Genomic DNA, 17,276 nt, shown 5'->3' on the forward strand with positions numbered 1-17,276 from the left:
TATTGTTTTGATATGACATAATCAAAATAATTATAATTTAGTATATATCAAGTAATATGGTTCATAATGCTTTTAAAAGTACTTTTAATTGAATATTTATTAAATATTATTTTTTATTTTAACATCAACAAGTTAAAATCATAAAAAAACTTAAAAAATAAATTTAATTATTCTTTAAAAGAAAAATAATTTAAAAAATGAACTAAACCACATCAACACACTCTTAGTTTACACACACTTATTCCTAAATAGAAGTATATTTGTACCTAACACTTGAAGAAATTAAGGCTTTTAGATAATGTTTGGAAATGCGACTTAAATAATGTTTGACAAAAAAATAATTTTTTTGTATAAAAATAATTTTTTAAAGTTTTTGAATTATTTTAATATATTAATATTAAAAATAAATTTTAAAAAACTAAAAAAATATTATTTTAATATATATTTTAAACAAAAATACGTACGAAATACTACCTTAAATTACTTAGCTTGTGCATAGGTGCTTAAATTCGAATTATTTTACCACAATGGTATGTTTAAGGAAAGGTTGATAGATGTGGCACCTAATTGACAAAGCCGGTAGTTGAGGGACCTATTCTAGCAATTATATATAATAGGGGGACAAATCGTAAGTTTGCCAAACAAATTTAAGTAGCCTCCTCTCTCTACTGAATCAAATCAGTCAATAATGGATCATCAATGGCGACCAATACCACCTCCTCACCCTACCAGTATCTGCCCTATCTGCTCCTTTTCTCACTTCCCATTCTGTCCCCCTCCCCCCCCCCCCCCCCCTCCTCCTCCTCAATACAATCAAAGCCCTAGATTCCCACCTCCACCTCCACCACCGCAGCCCGAACACCCGTATCATTCTGGCCCACCCAACCCATACATGGTCGTCAACCCTAACCAGGGGTGGCAGTGGCACAGAGAAGACGGATATGGACATCCCAATCCCATGTATGATTATTATAGGAATAGCGCTGCGAGTTGTATTAATGGTGAAGCTGATCGGAGCTATAAGAGGCCAAGGGTTGATGGTAGCATTGGATCTGGTATGTTTGGATACGAGAATAATCAAAGTCCAGCTAATTTTTTTTCGGATGACGAGCGTAGATTGAAGCTGATTCGCGAGCACGGCAACACAACTAGTCTGTATAGTCCTTTTCCGCCCACACATGATGATATGAATAATAATAACTGGAAAAATCAGCCAATGCCTAATTCCGCCGAAATGAGGCGGCAGCAGCTGCCAATTGAAAGTGTTTACCATGAAAATAATAGGGCGTTTGGCGGACATCCGCCGCCGCCTCCGCCTCCGCCTCCGCCAACTTCACCGCCACCGCCTCTTCCTATGGAACCACCACTCCTCCCTTCACCCCCCAAGTCATCATCTGCTTTGTTTCCTGTTCCTATTAATTCCGCAGCTACCAATCCTTATCTGCATAACAACTCATCTGGGTTTGTTTCTGAGGTACTGTTGCTTTGTTTTGCTGTTTGTTTTCACTTCGGTCAATTAGAATCTTTTGTTATAACCTTTTTGGTTGGATGTTTGAAGGAATGGAAACAATCCTCTGGAAAAACTTTTTTGCATAAGAAATTGTCTCCAGAGAGGCCAATAGTAGTTGATGCTTCTCACTTGTTTAAGATGCCTCATCGTGCAACTCGCCCCAATCATATTGTGATAATTCTTAGAGGGCTTCCAGGTGAGATACTGTTTTCTTTGCTAGAGTTAAGTAAATACCAGATAGAATACACTTCAATTCCTATGTTTTATATTCACCATGAATCTGTTTTGTTTCCCCCACTTCACTTGAGTTCAAGTCAATCATCATCTGCTGCTATGTTTGGAAAATTGATTTTCATACTTCTGAGTGCTAGGTTTGAAGAAGCTGGCTTGTTATCTGAACAAACTAAAGATTGATGTTTCATTTTCTTTCTTTCTTTTTCTTGTGTAGTTTAAACATATAAAAATCAATTAAATGTTGTTCGAAGGAACTTGATGCCCTGAGAGGTAGGGAAGTATTGTACTAATTTTCTTAGTTTAAAATTCACATTTGTTGGGTTAACATCTAGCAAAAATATTCTTAGATGTTAATTTTAACTAACTTTTCATTGGACATGTGTTATGCCCTTGAAAGGCTTGGTGGGTTTTTTAAAATTTCAATTGTCTGCTAGCTGTAATTCTCTTAAGACAAAAATCTCAAACAAATAATGGCAAATCTTAGATGGGTGAGGATGACATGTATAGATGCAGTGCAATGACCTTGGGTGTCAGCTTCTCTTTTGTCATTCTAAATTTGTTTATCACTTTTTCTATGAAAACTTATTTGCAAGGTAATGGATAAGTTTATGCAAGCATCTGCATTTGCAGCTATTCAAATGATAAGATGTTATATGCTGTGTGCATAAACTGTAATTAGAGAATTGAAGATGCCTGTTGCAGCTTCTAGTGTACATACTTACTTCACTTCATATACTTAAAGGCAGTGGTAAAAGTTACTTAGCAAAGACGATGCGTGACCTTGAGGTTGAAAATGGTGGTAATGTGCCACGAATTCATTCCATGGATGACTATTTCATGACTGAAGTTGAAAAGGTGCGTCGGTTTTGTTTGGTCTACATGAATGGCTATAAAATCTCCTAATTTCATTTAAGTTTGTGTATTTTCAATATGCTGACAAGTATTATCTTCCATGCCAACAGGTTGAAGACGGTGATGCTTCAAAATCTTCAAGCTCTACAAGAGGCAAGAAACCAATTGTAAAGAAGGTGGTCATGGAGTATTGTTATGAACCTGAAATGGAAGAGGTAATGCTAATAAATGCTTCTAGATCTAAGAAATTTGGTTAAAAAAAAAAACCAGAATATGCCTTTTCAGTCTCCTTGCTTTGCATTTATGTATTCATGAGAACGCAAATTTTATGGTAGAGGTTATGTAAAAAATAATATTTCTGTCATTGATAGCATCACAACATGCGTAGAAATGTGCTAGTTGGTTTGTCTTGTGCAAAAAATGAACTACAGAACAACTACAATTATAAGTTACTTGCTTGCTCTATCTTCTAAGAATTCCAACCTGCTGGAATTATGTTCTGATAACTTTATCCAAACGCTTACTTTTTTCTGTCTGTTACTTATTTTATTGTTTTCTCAAATCTCATGTTGTCTATCCTTACAATAGGCTTATCGAGAAAGCTTGTTGAAAGCATTCAAGAAGACCCTTGAGGAGGGAACTTTCACCCTTGTCATTGGTATGTTTTTTGTTTTGGAAACCATTTAATTGATGACAAACGCCTTTTTATTATCCCTGCAAAATTTCTCCATTTTTAATCATCTTCTGAAATACCTTTTTAAAGTTATTGGAACTCTTTAAATGTTCATTTATTTCAAGATGGTAAGTTGCAATTTATATTGACAATATGTACCAATTTGGCAGCATGGTTTCATTTCGCTTGATGCTAAGAAAGTACTCTATCTGGTTTAATGTCTCATTCCATGTTTCTATGATAGTTGTTGCACAAACTCAATGTTCTTCGTGTCTAATGGGCTTGACTTATTGAGTAGCTTAGGAAGTGAAGATCTCTTGTTCATTTTTTTTTAATTTTTTTTTATGTCTTCAAATAAATTTTCAAACCATAGGCTTGAAACAAAAGACAAAGTGATTCAGGGTTCTTGCAGATATCTTTGGTTTTTAAGGCACCCAACAAATTAAATCATCTAGCCTCATTATAGATTTAGTGGTGATGCAGTGCTCCATGCACTGCTTTCATTGTAACTAACTACAGATGCAGTTTTGTGCGGCAATTGACCCTTTTGTGCTGGTATGTGTGCTTCGTCTTAGTGGATGACCGCAATCTGCGGGTAGCTGATTTTGCTCAATTTTGGGCAATTGCAAAGGTATACCCTCACTTCTCTCTTGTGACAAGCTCTGCGAGTAAATATGTTCTGATTTCCCGATGTCCTTGGAATATGTTGAAGAATGAGGTCTTCGGGTCCTCATTCTTAAATGTGGATCTTTGTGTAGTTGGATAGAACTAATGTCTGTATGCTGTGCTTTCACTTTTCTTTTTAATTTTGCCTGGGCTTCCCATTGCTGGACTTTCCTCCCGTGGTCAGTGTTCACTTTTCAGTACAGTTTATTTTTCTTTCTTCATGATCCTTTGTAGTTCGATTGGATGATAGCTGAGTCTGCTGTGTTTTTCATTTTTCTCTTATAAATTATGATTATGAAACTATAACCAACTTGTAGCTTTTGCAAAAAAAGTTTATTTGAGCTGAAATACAAGAATGGATTTCAGTTCATTAGTAGATCAATTAATCATATTTCTGCTTATTGTTCAGAAATCCCTTTGATTAATATATTATTGATCTACTAAAATTAATATAACTGATCAGAAATCCATTCAATTGACATAATTGATAAATTGATTAGAAATCCCTTGGGGGAGAAATATGAGAATGGCATTTCATTGCATTAGTCAATCAATTAATCAAACAGATTTCTGCTCGAGTTTTTGAAGTGTAGCCCTTCTGTTTATAGGTTGAGTCAATACTTGAAAAGAGGTTGGGAATTTATTTGGTGTATTAGATGCTCAAGTCTGTAGTCATCCTTTGGGGTCATATGATGATCATAATTTTAAAAGACTTCCACTTCTTATTTTTCAGAGGCAAGCCTTCTTTGTTAGATATGTAAATGTTGGTGATTGAAGGAATGTTGGCATGCCTTGTAATATATCTTTGATGTATTAGCTAATACCTTGGCAACTATGTGTAGTTTAGAGTTGTCTGGGCTGCAGTAATTGTAAATTCTTCTCTGTTGTGCTACTAACTCCATATGAAGTTTTTGTTGTTCTTCCCCCATGTAATCACCAGAATATTGGTTTTTGTGCTTTTGGATGACGTCTACTTATTAAAAGCATCAGCGAACAGTTTTACATAAAATGGTAGTGAAAACATGGTTTACGTATCTTGTTTTGGGGCTGCTTTGTATACGTGCCTTGTTGTTATTTATGTGGATGATTTTTAGAATTTCCAGGTCCATATGATGTAGTTTTTGAAAAAGTTGCATTTTTACCTTGTTTGGTGAATTGGACTTGATTGTTGCTACCTTGCTGATGCCACTTATCAACTCATAGAAGTTTGATTCTCATTGCATAGCTAATGTGATCGGTCTAGAGTGCCCAATTTTAATCCGATTGCTTGCATTTCCTTAATATTACATTCCTAGGAAACCTAGTGATGAGAGCATTGCTCAGTATGCAAAGAATCTATTGGGAAATTCAGTATTTAGATTTTTTGGCTCGTCAATTTGTTTTATTCAAATTTGAGGTTGCTTGGAAGATCTTTTCCCTGAAGTCTAATTTATTTACAAGCTTTGTGAGTTTCTAATAACTGGTCGCATCCTTTAATCATAATTTCAATTCAGTAAAATTCAACCACCTGATTCGATTCCTATTTGCCCCATGGCACCCTTAAGTTTTTTGAGATCACAGGCCTAAGGAATGGGAGATGGATCTAAAAGGTGTCATATATTATACTCTTTCATTCAATGTGTTCATCTGAAAGTGCTACCCTCTCTGAGTATTTGAAGCAACTTTTGTTTGAATGGTGGTGGTGTAGAATCAGAGAGTTGTTGATTAGTTTTATATTTTCTTATTAGTTGCACCACTTACTACATCTTTTTCTTTTTTAAATTTTTATCTCAGAGAACAGGCTACGAAGTTTACATATCAGAGGCTACATATAAAGACCCTGTAGTGAGTTTCAATCTACATTCTAGTTTATTTTGGGTTGATTACGTTATATCTTCTTCCCACTGCACCACACTTGCATAATATGCAATTAGCCATTCAAATTTGTTGTTCTTACACTTTTTGCAATTAATCTGATAGTAACCGAGGCCTCAACATTTAAACATAAGTCTAGTTTCGAAGCCTAAATTGGAAAGAAAATTCATTTTGCTAGATAGTTACATCACTTTGATAATCCTGTGGAATTGCAGGGTTGTGCTGCTAGGAATGTACATGGTTTTACCATAGATGAAATACAAACAATGGCCCGGCGGTGGGAAGAAGCTCCATTGATTTACACTCAATTGGACATCAAGGTTTGTTATGTCTAGTATCTTAGTTTTACTCTGGATTAAATGATAGGAAGTTCAAAATGGTTCAAAATTGTGGAATACAAAACTGAATATGCTATCCAAAAGTGCATTAACTTTTCAAGCTACAAAATTGGGAAGTCACAAGTGTATTTATCATAGACTCTTAAACTTCAGAGCCAGTCTTTTGACTTATGGTTACTTCTGTGATATTTTGCTGGCATGGCAGTCATTATTCTGTGGAGATGACCTGAAGAAAAATGGAATTCAAGAGGTAAGTGAATGTCATGTTGTTGTATTGATGCCTTTTATTTTCTTCTCCCGAGTTAAGAGAAAGTTCATCTTCATGCTACATTGATGCTTTCTTTCTCTCCTGAGTAGAAAAAAAGTTCATCTTGATTTATGTGGTCTCACTTAGATGTATTTAATAGCTGTTTTAGTGTACAGGTAAAAGCAAAAATAGTTAAATAAATTATTATTATTATTATTATTATTATTTTGTTGTTTCATAGTTCTTCTGAATATCTTTATTGATATGGCAATAATGGACACCATAATTGACTTTTATTAGTTAGGGCAAATTATAATCGTTGTGGAAGTGTGATCCTACTCTGAGTGTGGGATGAACTGCCTTGAGTAGCTTTCCTTTGTGCACTCTATGTGCTGTTTGGTGCAAATATCTTAGCTTACATGTTGCATAGGACACGGAATTTGTAGTCAGTGATTTGATTTTATTTCTTGTATTGAATCTGCCAGGTTGACATGGACACTGAAGATGGAGACTTTGGTAATCCATCAAACCTGCAGGAAGGAAAGCCTGAGAAGACAATAGTTCCTCCCATAGAAGATGCACCTCATGGTATATTTTAACTCTCTGCTTTCAACGCTTCCATATAATCTTGTTGATCTTTTATTGGGCTTGAGGAGTTTTTAATATCCAGCCTTCCATGGAAAAAAGGTGCCTTTTGCATAAATTCCGACTCACTGGTCAGTTCTGGGAGTTGTAAAATCTAATGAGGTTAAAAATGATTTCAATTATGCCTCAAGTGGTTGTGGATAAGTGTTGTTAGCACTCCAGGGTTAAAACTTTCAGGTTGAGAAGTTTTCCCTAGGATTATGCTGCTATTTCCACACATTACAAATACTAAACTATAAAAAAGTGCCTCTATTTTCAACGTAATATAGTTGAGTCCCTCTTCATTGAAAACCTAATGTTTAGTACCCTGACTGGCTGATCAGAATTGACTATTTTTTCATTATCTAAATTCTTGATGCCTTAAAAGTTAACAATCAATTAACAAGACAAACTATAATGGCACTAAATATGTCATAAGTTCTTAAAATGCCAGAACTTCAATTAATGGAATAACATCAATGCTAGTCAAGGTACCAAACAATATGTTTTAAAAAAAGAGGGACTTCTATATTATTTACTGACCTTACAGCTTTCCAATGCAAATTCTCTTCTGAATCAGTAGCTGAACCCCTCTCTGAAATTTGTGATTTGCCAAGGTTTAATATTCCCTTATGCACCATACATTTAGCTGAAACTGTCTTATGTTGTCATTGTCCAAAATGGCCATGTGCATGAACTTCTCAACTAAGCTAAAGATCAGTAGTTCCTGACTGATGGCTCAATTTGTAAATGATTTGGCAGAATTTCTTCTTGGGGGAATGCAAATAAGTTGTTGTACTATAATTAATGAGGGAGATTGCACTTATGTTGCGTGTACTATGAATATGATCTAAATGTCCATCTGGATTGTGAGGATTTTAGTCTTGGCAGTTTGCATGTAATGAATATCATATTTGATTAACATCTCTACTATTAACATCCTATTTTCAGTTTTCTGTAAAGAGATTTATTTGTTGAATGGTTATAAATTCCTGTTATGTTTCTCCAGTTCACTGTGAGACAAACTTTTGCCTATAACTTTGTTAGATTCTTCTATTTACTATCATTTAAACTTTAGTTCCTGCAAAAGACAGTAAGAGATGGGATGCTGAAGAGGACCATCCTTCAAGATTGAAAGAATTGGGTAAAAGTAAATGGTCAGATGATTTAGATGAAGCTGACACACAAGGATCTGAAAGCATGAGGACTAATAATGCTCTTTCTGGATTGGTTCAAGCTTATCAAAAGCAACGAAAATCAGTGCATTGGAGTGACCAGGTAACTATAACATATGCTGCTATTATTTTGTTATATTAAGTTCTCATGTGAATCCTATTCTAAATTTCTTTTGTTATTCTTATATGTATCCTTCTAACAAATCCAACATGACGAACTTCTTATTGACTCAGTAGAACTATTGAAATCTCTCAAGTATATTGTATTACATTGTCTTGATACAGTAGGCATCCCCATTATCATTAGGTTTGAATGATTCATTCTTTATTAAAATATAAATAAATAAATAATACAAACTTAACTATGTTGTCATATATTAGTAGTATATAGAATTTAAATGCATGTACAAACAACAACAATATATCATTCTTAACACGAGGCAGTGATGAAATCACTTCCGGCATCAATCTTTTGAGATGTACTCTTGGAAAGCATAAGCCTCACGAGATTAAGCATATGTCTTCACTGCAATTTCCTTGCCTTTAATCTTCACATTGATGTGTACAAGTTTTTTGGACAAAAGACTATAGTAGATGACTGTCTGCTTTTGGCAGTCATTGGTGAGACATGATTGAAATGCAGGACCTCCTTTCGTGCTAGGGTACTTGCAATGTAACTGACAGGCTTATTTCTACGCAACTGAAGTTTATCTTATTTATAATGTGGAAATGTACAATGCTTGTCTGTTTTCCATCATTTTTGGTCGGTTGCTTTATATACACTTAGACTATAATTATATGCGCATTTTGCATGTTAAGTGCTTACATATTTGTAGTTTCACATTTGTCTTTTATTATAGTCAGTTATGCTAATAGGTCAAGGCATTCCAAACAATTTCATAGTATATTTTTAGTCTTCTATAACGAAGTACTATGTTTAAGCCAAAACAAATGTTTTTTTTCATGATTTTTAAAATTTTCCTAATGTATATATTTTTTGTTATGCTTAGTCTTCTTGAAGCTTGTGGCATGCCTTGTAGGAGGATAGATGGCTTGTCTTATGCTTTCTTTTTGTAAAACCTGGCAATAAGGAACAGTTAGTAGAAAACTTCTATGTCGTTGAAGGTCTGTAAGCATTACAACCTCATTACAGTACTTGAGAGCGGCCCATCAGGAACTGGCTGGGCATATCTGAAATTGTGAGAGAACCACGATGATTTGCTTTACATTGAAGAAAATATCTGAGAGGAGTCCACATAACATGGCTCTATGTCAGGGACACTATCAATATTTTAACATTTGTCAATGACTTTGTTTCGTTGTATAAGCGAGTGCTGCACTGAATGAATTGAAACCCACCACCACATGAATAATTAATGCTCTACTTAAAAGTTATTGTCACTGTACAGGTTGGGGATACTGGGTTTTCTATAGTTGCAGCAAAGAAAGCAAATATGTTGTCTCTAGTTATTGGACCGGGTGCTGGATACAACTTGGTAAGCGTTACGGCTATCTCGGCTTCTTGTTCATTATTAGATGTTCCGTTCTTGAAGAAGACTACTTTTGATCAATTATCAATCTTTTGAAACACAATAAAATGATAGGCTAAACATACACTCCCTTGTGGTGCCTGTGCAAAGCGCACCATATTAATGCTGTGCAAGGCTATTATTGCTGTACCTAACATGGAGCCAAGCTGGCTAAATGATCTTCTTATTTATGTTCTTGTGTTTTCAACGCCTGCAGAAGTCCAACCCATTATCTGAAGAGGAGCGACCAACTTCAACCGCAGGCGTTGGCAAGTCAAAGCAGAGCATATTCCAAGAGCGACTTCGCGTGGAGCACGAGTCCTTTAAAGCTGTTTTTGATCGGAGGAAACAGCGCATTGGTGGATTGGATTCCGAGGAATAATTTTAGATGTGGGAAACTTCAATTTGCAAGCGGTTCTTGATATTCTTTTTTAGCATTCTCGTCTGTAATTGTTAATTTCACGAGAAAGTGGGGTGGGGGTTTATGCTGTAATTGCCCAATCATGGCAAAACCAAAATTACTGTACATGCATGTCCAAATTACCATCCACCCCCAAGGTTTTTGGCAATTTTGATTTTCCATGCAATAACAAACACAATCTTTTATGAAATGGTTATGAGAAATGAAAATCGACTTGAACCTTCTGTTTTCTTACAGACGACGGAGAATCCATTTTCACCTTGAACAGTTTCTGCACGTCATTTGTTTGGCCCGCATCAATAAATCAACTGCCCTAAATATATAAATAAAAGTTGAGTTGGATGAGCTTGAAGAACGTTCAATGCTTGCCACAACTTTTGCAAGGGATAATGCGCTTTCATGGACATGGGAACAGGCTGTAGATGCAGTTCTTCTACCATGACTCAGGTCTGTACTGTCTACCATCACCATACATTTGCATGCATGCTTACTTTTCGAACTATACAGACCATTGTGTCTTAAACAATGCAGATTTCGTCAGTTGTGGTCAAGTATAGAAGTTACTAGATCATTCATTCTGAGCAATAATCACATTATTCCCAACAAGATGTATTGGGAGAGCTTCGCAAATCATCAACCGAAGCAGCTCATCACTTTGTTAAGGCATCTGAATGAACCTGCTCCATTTATATCTCCAACCTTTTATCAGGCATTGACTGGCTATAATATTGATTGGATCTCTTGAAATTTCAGTTATAATTGTTCTTAAGTATACTTGTTCCTTTAACCATTTATAATACTTGTTCTTTGAATAGAACTCGTGTGCAGTTAAAATTCCAAAGAATTCGTGTGAGTCGTGTGTGCAGGGTGTGCACCACGTTTGAAGAAAGGAACCTGCTTGTTCTTTGATTGGAACTCGTGTGCGGGAAAAATTATAAAGAACTCGTGTGCAGGGTGTGCACCATGTTTGAAAAAAAACCTCTAAGTACGTTGAGGTAAACTATGGAAAAACCCATACTCAATTTTTTTTTTCTTCTAATAGGTGAAGAAACCTATGGAGAAGGAGCTTGTACATAGATAATTTGTAAGTATATATAAACAGTTGAGATAGGTCTAGATCTAATAAGGAGTCTGACTATGTCAGACCAGAAAAACAATTCAAAAGGGTCATAACTTTTGATCCGACCGTTGGATTACGTTTAAATTTTTATAGGATATTCGAGAGGCCATTTCCCTTATAATAACTGTCGTGTCGCTACGCGTATTGTCAAATCTTTAGATAAAAAAATATCGCAATGGAACCTCGATTTTGATACTTTTTGTGATTTTTCTTATTATTTTTGGATTTCATGCTATTTTCATAAACTTGCGAACTTAGAGCTCACATCTGCATCCCTTTTCGCCTATCAAATAATATTGTCTTCTTTGTTGAACTACTATCTTTAACTTTTCCATGTATTAAGAACCTAATGAAGGTGATTCCGTTAAACGAATCACTTTAGAGTGAATCTCTATACATTCATGAACAATCATCCATAACTTCTATGAACTTCTATAAAATAATGATGATAACATGTATTAATTAACTATGTTAAGTAAATAAATTTACAAAAATATTGGTTTAACTCGAGATTATATCCAACAAACTAATTAAACTTCTCTTAAATATTCATTATCAATGATCAACGTCCATATAAATTTATACACAAATTTACAGAAATTACAACCCTGCAATAGCATTAATAAAAATTAAAACGGACCCGTTTAACAAGCTATTTTTTATTTCATCACAACACATCTAATTTGATAATTCGACATAAGTTTCAATAATTTACAAACAAATATAATTTTACGAAATCTAAAACAAATCATAACAAGTACAAAATTATATATTTATACTACAGGTTTGTTTGAGAAAAAACAATAAAACATGTACATACACTAACAAAATACATATACTTAAAAAACATTAAATAATAATAAAATTGACATTTTAATGTTAAAATTAAAAAAAAGATAGATTTACTTACAGAAAATAATAAAATTCACAATAAATCAGAACACAGATTCTATGACTACAAAAAATAAAGAAGGATGATTTGTGCTGAGAAGTGAGGGATGTTTTGGGGGTGTTTACTTGCAGTTTGGGAGGGGAGAGTTTGTTTAGATGCAGGGATAGGTAAGAAGAAGGAGAAATAGGGGAGAAGAGGGATAACAGTGTGATGATATATTAACTTTTACAGATGGAATCACCGACGGAAATATTCCATCGGTGATTCCATCGGTGATTCTGACAGTGAAAGGGTCACTTCACTGTATGGAGGTCCCGGTTTGAATCCCTCGGTAAAATTGTCCGCAAAAACTTCCACGTCATCAAACTATTTTTTTTAATTCTATATATTTCTTCTGTAATTCCATTGGTATATACTGATAGAATTACCGATTGATTTACATCCGTCGATAAATATCACCGCAAATTACTAATAGAAAAATTATGTCGGTAATTCCGTTGCTTTTAGTCGAATTTTTGGTAGTGAACCTAGGTATAGCCACCGGCTTAGTCATTAACATAGCCATAGATGTAGCTGCAGATATTTTCTATTGTGTTGGGGTTTCATTAGTCATGGAAAAAGCTTTTGAGAAACAAAAATGAACTAGATTTTTGTTTAGTTCCCACAAACGGTGTGAATTGATGATGTTCCAAAAAACCCAAGTAATTGATGATGTTCCAAAAAACCCAAGTAACTTGGGGGTTATGTCTTGAATAATTGGTTAATCTCTTGGTTTTGAAAATATATTCCTTTCTCCTTAACCAATGTGACCGGTGCTTGATACATGCAAAAATATCCCATTTGGTGAATCTAGAGACTCTTTGATGATTAAGTCAGAGATGTTTTGAGAGAAAATACAATATTATTATATAGAGACACTCTAAAAATAAATATGTAGTAGAAAATAACGATTCTGAACTTTTTACTTAAAGAATTCATAATCTATTTATAACTCATAAGTCTTTTTATGAAGAGGAAGAGCTAAAGTGTAATATTACTCTTATAGTATTAAAAAAGAAAAATATTCCTGACAATTAAGTATTTTGAAAGTATTTTCATGTCTATATTGTTATTGGTCTTTAAAGTTTTAGATTTATAACAAATCTTTTATTTTTCGCTATCGTATGCATTACATTTCAGGGCCAATTTGAATGGTCATATGGCGATTATCAATGGCCCTCCCGTACCATTGAGCAAGATTCTCAGAACTAGCTTGACTCTGGCTCATGGTGCAGCTTCTCACAACTAGATTGACTTTGATAATCTAATAGATAAAAACGAAAGCCTAACTGGCTTTAGAACCAAGCTAATTAAATGTTAAATTCACGTTTGATGATAACTTGGATCCTCAGTGCCTGCTGGTAGTTGCCGAAGAAACTGTCCCGCACTAATCAATGTCGTAGAAAATACAAACGATATTCCTAAACAGAGAAATTGTTGCAATAATTTTGTAAATTAATATTCGCCAATAGAGTTACAAAGATATTCGAGTTACTTAACAACAGAAAGCGTTGAAATTGCCCTTCTAAATTAAATCTCTATTTTCGGAAAACAGCTAGGGTTCGGTTGTGAACTCGTTCACCTAGCTAGCTAGCTGTATATACAGATACCAGGTAGTGAGGTACACAGATTAACAAGGTCTACCTCTAACGCAATTGAGAGCACCGGAGAAGCGTGTGAGCCTGCTCACATATCTACCAGGCTTTGCACTGATCACAGCCTGTTTGTTCATTGTCTTGATTGCATTACCAGATTGAACAAAGAAGGCTCCGTTGAGCATCAAATCCCCCTCTGATCTCCAATTCCAGGACTTCCACACACTTTCAACTGCATAGTCCCTCTTGGTCACCTGCATGAACGTGTATAAAGAATGTTCAACTTGTGTAGTGGACCTAATTTAATCTTAATATAGAAATGCTATGATCTCTTTTGTTCCATCCTTGACATAATTAATACTCACTTTTAAGCAAGAATTTCGAAGATTTTAACTAAATTCATCCCAAAACTGTATTTTGGTACAGTAATGGCCCTTCATTAAATTAGAAGGAAGTGTACCTCTTTGCATGCTGGATCAGGAGGAGCAACAAACCGGTTACCCTGGCTAATGATAGTAGGATGTTGGCTACCACCAATAGCATACATTTCCCAGTGAGTATAGTCATTGTTTACAACATGCACAAACCCCCATCGGACCCTCGGCATTCTTTGCACTAATCCACGACCAAAGTGGTTGAAAGCAACAGTTATTTGCATCACTGAATCGCCAGAATAACTATCGCTTGCACCAAACAACATTACCTGCAACGAATTTGTATATTTGCAAATTACACCTTCTCCATGCTAAAATGTAATAATATACAGCACATTAATAGTCAATATCTCTTTTAATTATTGTTATTTTTGTGCCAAAAATAGGATCCTCCAATCCATAATAAATGGTTAGACAGTAAGAGGATTAGCATTGGCAGTTGGTAGTGAGCAAGGTATGAAAGCTGTATTATATATATATGGCTACCATCACAAAGATAATGGGCTCCTCTCACCTCAACTTTTAATTAATTTGATTGAGTTAATTTCATAAAAAGAAAAAGAAAATGGGTACGCACATCATTATGTTTGGTGAAGTGGCAATTAGATATGGTGATGGCATTGGATCCCATGATGGCATCGATGAGGCCATCTTCGCAATTAGACAAGGAGATATGATCAATCCAAATATCAGTTGACCCAAATATTGAAATCCCATCTCCATCGCTCCGAGAACGAAAGCCATAATGATCCACCGAGTCTCTAATCATCCCACCATTTCCAGCTTTAGCATCATGGATGTGGATCCCATGGATGATCACATTTTTCACAAACTGTAGAGTAATTTGAGCACCATTGTAAATGTGCACATTAACACCGCGCCCATCAATAGTCTTATTTGATGCCACCATTAGCTCTTCACTTAGCCTAATAACCATATCATGAGCAAATATAATCCAAAGCGGTTTGTCCTGAATCACTCCATAGCGCAATGTTCCTGCCTTAGGATTCACCATGTCATTGTCTGACGGGTCTGTTACCCGGTAGTATTTTCCATGCTTGCCTCCTATGGTTTTGCGTCCAAACCCTAGAGCACAACCTCCCAGCTTCTTGCGGTTTTTGGCCCAGTTTTTATCACATCTCCAGCATCGGTCGATAGGATTTGTTGCTAGGCATGGCCCTTTGTTTTTTCCTAGATTCCTTCTTGTGCTATTGCCACCTTCCAATGACCTAAATAAAGAACATGTACAATATTTACACTTACAATACAATCAACATTTTCACAAAGAGAGGTTGTTTTCACAATTATTAATGTTTAACATAAACTTACTTGTGCACTTCATCGTTGAAATGTTTAGTGACTTTCGCCGGATTTGGTTCGTAGGCCTCGCGGGAAGCCTCCTTGGCCTCTTCAGCTCGCTTTTTCCAGTACTCGTCGAAATTGGCAATGCCGGCCTTTAGAGTTGAAGTTTGCATGGCTAATGCAAAGAAAACTAACAACATGTAATTTTTAACAGCTCCCATAGCTTTCTCAGCTAATTTCTTCTCTCCTTCAACCTATCTCTCGCAACCCTCTCTTTGCTTCTTTTGTTTTGCTATTTTGCCACCTCTTTTTTCGTCTCTGATCTATTGCTGTCGATTATTTCACAAGTTTAGGATTAGGATTGAAGCTTAAACGATTAATATTTACAAGGGAGAAGCTAAGGTATTCTGCTCGGCCCTTTCCATTTTTAGTGATTTTAAACTTATTGGTTCTCCATTGTTTGTATTGTGCGGTAAAGGGTAGAAAATCTAAGGTCCTAGTGAGTGGATATCGGAGCCAGATACCCAAATGAAGAAGATAGTAAAATTAGACTCAGAGAGGGATGGGAGGGGAGCCACTAACTACACCATAACGGTCAACTTCTCTTCTTTCTTTCCATATATTCAAGACAAATTACGTTTTAAAGGGCATTTTATTTTGTCTAAGATAGAAATATATATCATTGATCAAAGTAAACTCACAAAAATAATTGTTGGAGTCTTCCTAAGAGTACATCCTGATTTTCAGAACAAATTTGCTCTCTTAAGGCTGCAATTGTCATTTCATATAGAACCCAATTATTTGGACACGTGACTAAACGAAAAATGCAACCCTCAGAGTTCCTAGCCAAGCATACACTATCAAGCAAAATTAAATGAATCTCACTATCATAGAATTCTTTAAAAGCCACAGTATCAAACAAAGCTTTGGCGTCCCTTTCAATTATAAATTTTGGAAAACCTTCCTATAACCCAAGTCGAACAGCCTCCTGCAGGGTAGAGCTTCATATGTTTGGGGTTCCAAACCGTTGGAGCAGCAAAAAACTCTAGCACAAACAATTCCACAAAGACAGTTCCTTCAAACTACCCTAATCTTACCTCTGAGAGAGTATATATTGTTTGAAAGCGCTATCACAATTCAATTCAATATCACCGTCATCAGGTTGCTTAATTTCAAACTAGATTGATCCTACATCACAGAAACCCTACCATTCTGCAGTTTATCTAGTTGAATAGTGATGAATTACAAAAATCACGGGGAATATTCTAGAAGAAATACTCCTAAAGATCCTTGCAGATCATTCGTAGTATGTTCTATGACCTTCACTTTCAGATTATATCGGCCTCCTCGTGAATGTATATCTTCAGGGGTTGTAAATCTTTTCTTAAATGAATATCTGCACAAAGTCCCTTAAAGACCACTAGGTGGTATTGTTGGGGGATCTTTCAAAGATCAAGTCAGTATGAGGTATTTTGTATGGTAAAAAGACATTAATGAAGGTATTAATGAGCTTTTATGAAGATAGAGAAGAAGAAGATGTAGATGTAAAGGAAGAAGAGAATGAATGTGTTTGTCTAAGAGCATAAGGTTTTCGAACCCCTTTTCTGTGTACTTAAGCTTTCTTTTATATTACCTGTTTTGACTGGTTTCATATGATATGTGAGGGGTAGAGATGTAATCTTGTAATGGTAGAATAATATTATTCTATTGTTGATGCCATCATATCTAATTAATATAAGCATGGGTAGCTTGTTGATAATTAATGGGATGT

General features: G+C 35.3%; 2 protein-coding genes across 5 annotated transcripts; one reads left to right on the plus strand and one right to left on the minus strand.

Annotated features, from left to right (window-relative positions):
* Positions 1–666: 666 nt before the first annotated feature.
* Positions 667–10,342, plus strand: LOC18105814 (uncharacterized). Of its 4 annotated transcripts, none has more exons than XM_024586294.2 (13): positions 667–1,474; positions 1,559–1,706; positions 2,487–2,599; positions 2,707–2,811; positions 3,185–3,254; positions 3,845–3,900; positions 5,709–5,759; positions 6,005–6,109; positions 6,333–6,377; positions 6,860–6,962; positions 8,077–8,276; positions 9,583–9,669; positions 9,920–10,342. In XM_024586294.2, exons 1-13 carry the CDS (start codon positions 689–691, stop codon positions 10,082–10,084), a joined length of 2,034 nt encoding a protein of 677 aa, XP_024442062.2. In that variant the 5' UTR covers positions 667–688; the 3' UTR covers positions 10,085–10,342. The 4 variants fall into 4 exon arrangements, with proteins under 4 accessions (XP_024442062.2, XP_024442063.2, XP_024442064.2 ...); XM_024586295.2 differs by having other exon boundaries at positions 8,089–8,276; XM_024586297.2 differs by lacking the exon at positions 667–1,474 and having other exon boundaries at positions 1,562–1,706; positions 2,491–2,599.
* A 3,266-nt stretch (positions 10,343–13,608) lies between these two features.
* LOC18105815 (pectate lyase) lies at positions 13,609–15,938 on the minus strand. The gene is made up of 4 exons (XM_006374430.3): positions 15,533–15,938; positions 14,781–15,432; positions 14,230–14,472; positions 13,609–14,023 (listed from the first exon to the last, which is right to left on the minus strand). Exons 1-4 carry the CDS (start codon positions 15,724–15,726, stop codon positions 13,805–13,807), a joined length of 1,308 nt encoding a protein of 435 aa, XP_006374492.1. The 5' UTR covers positions 15,727–15,938; the 3' UTR covers positions 13,609–13,804.
* Between the last annotated feature and the right edge of the window lie 1,338 nt (positions 15,939–17,276).

This window comes from Populus trichocarpa, chromosome 15, assembly GCF_000002775.5.
Source record: "Populus trichocarpa isolate Nisqually-1 chromosome 15, P.trichocarpa_v4.1, whole genome shotgun sequence".
NCBI lineage: Eukaryota > Viridiplantae > Streptophyta > Magnoliopsida > Malpighiales > Salicaceae > Populus > Populus trichocarpa.

Coding starts and splice junctions, on each gene's coding strand:
- LOC18105815 (XM_006374430.3), bottom strand. CDS start 15,726: ATGGGAGCTGTTAAAAATTACATGTTGTTAGTTTTCTTTGCATTAGCC. Junction 14,473..14,780: donor ACTTCACCAAACATAATGAT/GTGCGTACCCAT, acceptor AATTCGTTGCAG/GTAATGTTGTTTGGTGCAAG. Junction 14,024..14,229: donor CTGATCCAGCATGCAAAGAG/GTACACTTCCTT, acceptor ACGTTCATGCAG/GTGACCAAGAGGGACTATGC.
- LOC18105814 (XM_024586294.2), top strand. CDS start 689: ATGGATCATCAATGGCGACCAATACCACCTCCTCACCCTACCAGTATC. Junction 2,812..3,184: donor ATGAACCTGAAATGGAAGAG/GTAATGCTAATA, acceptor TCCTTACAATAG/GCTTATCGAGAAAGCTTGTT. Junction 6,963..8,076: donor CATAGAAGATGCACCTCATG/GTATATTTTAAC, acceptor TTTAAACTTTAG/TTCCTGCAAAAGACAGTAAG.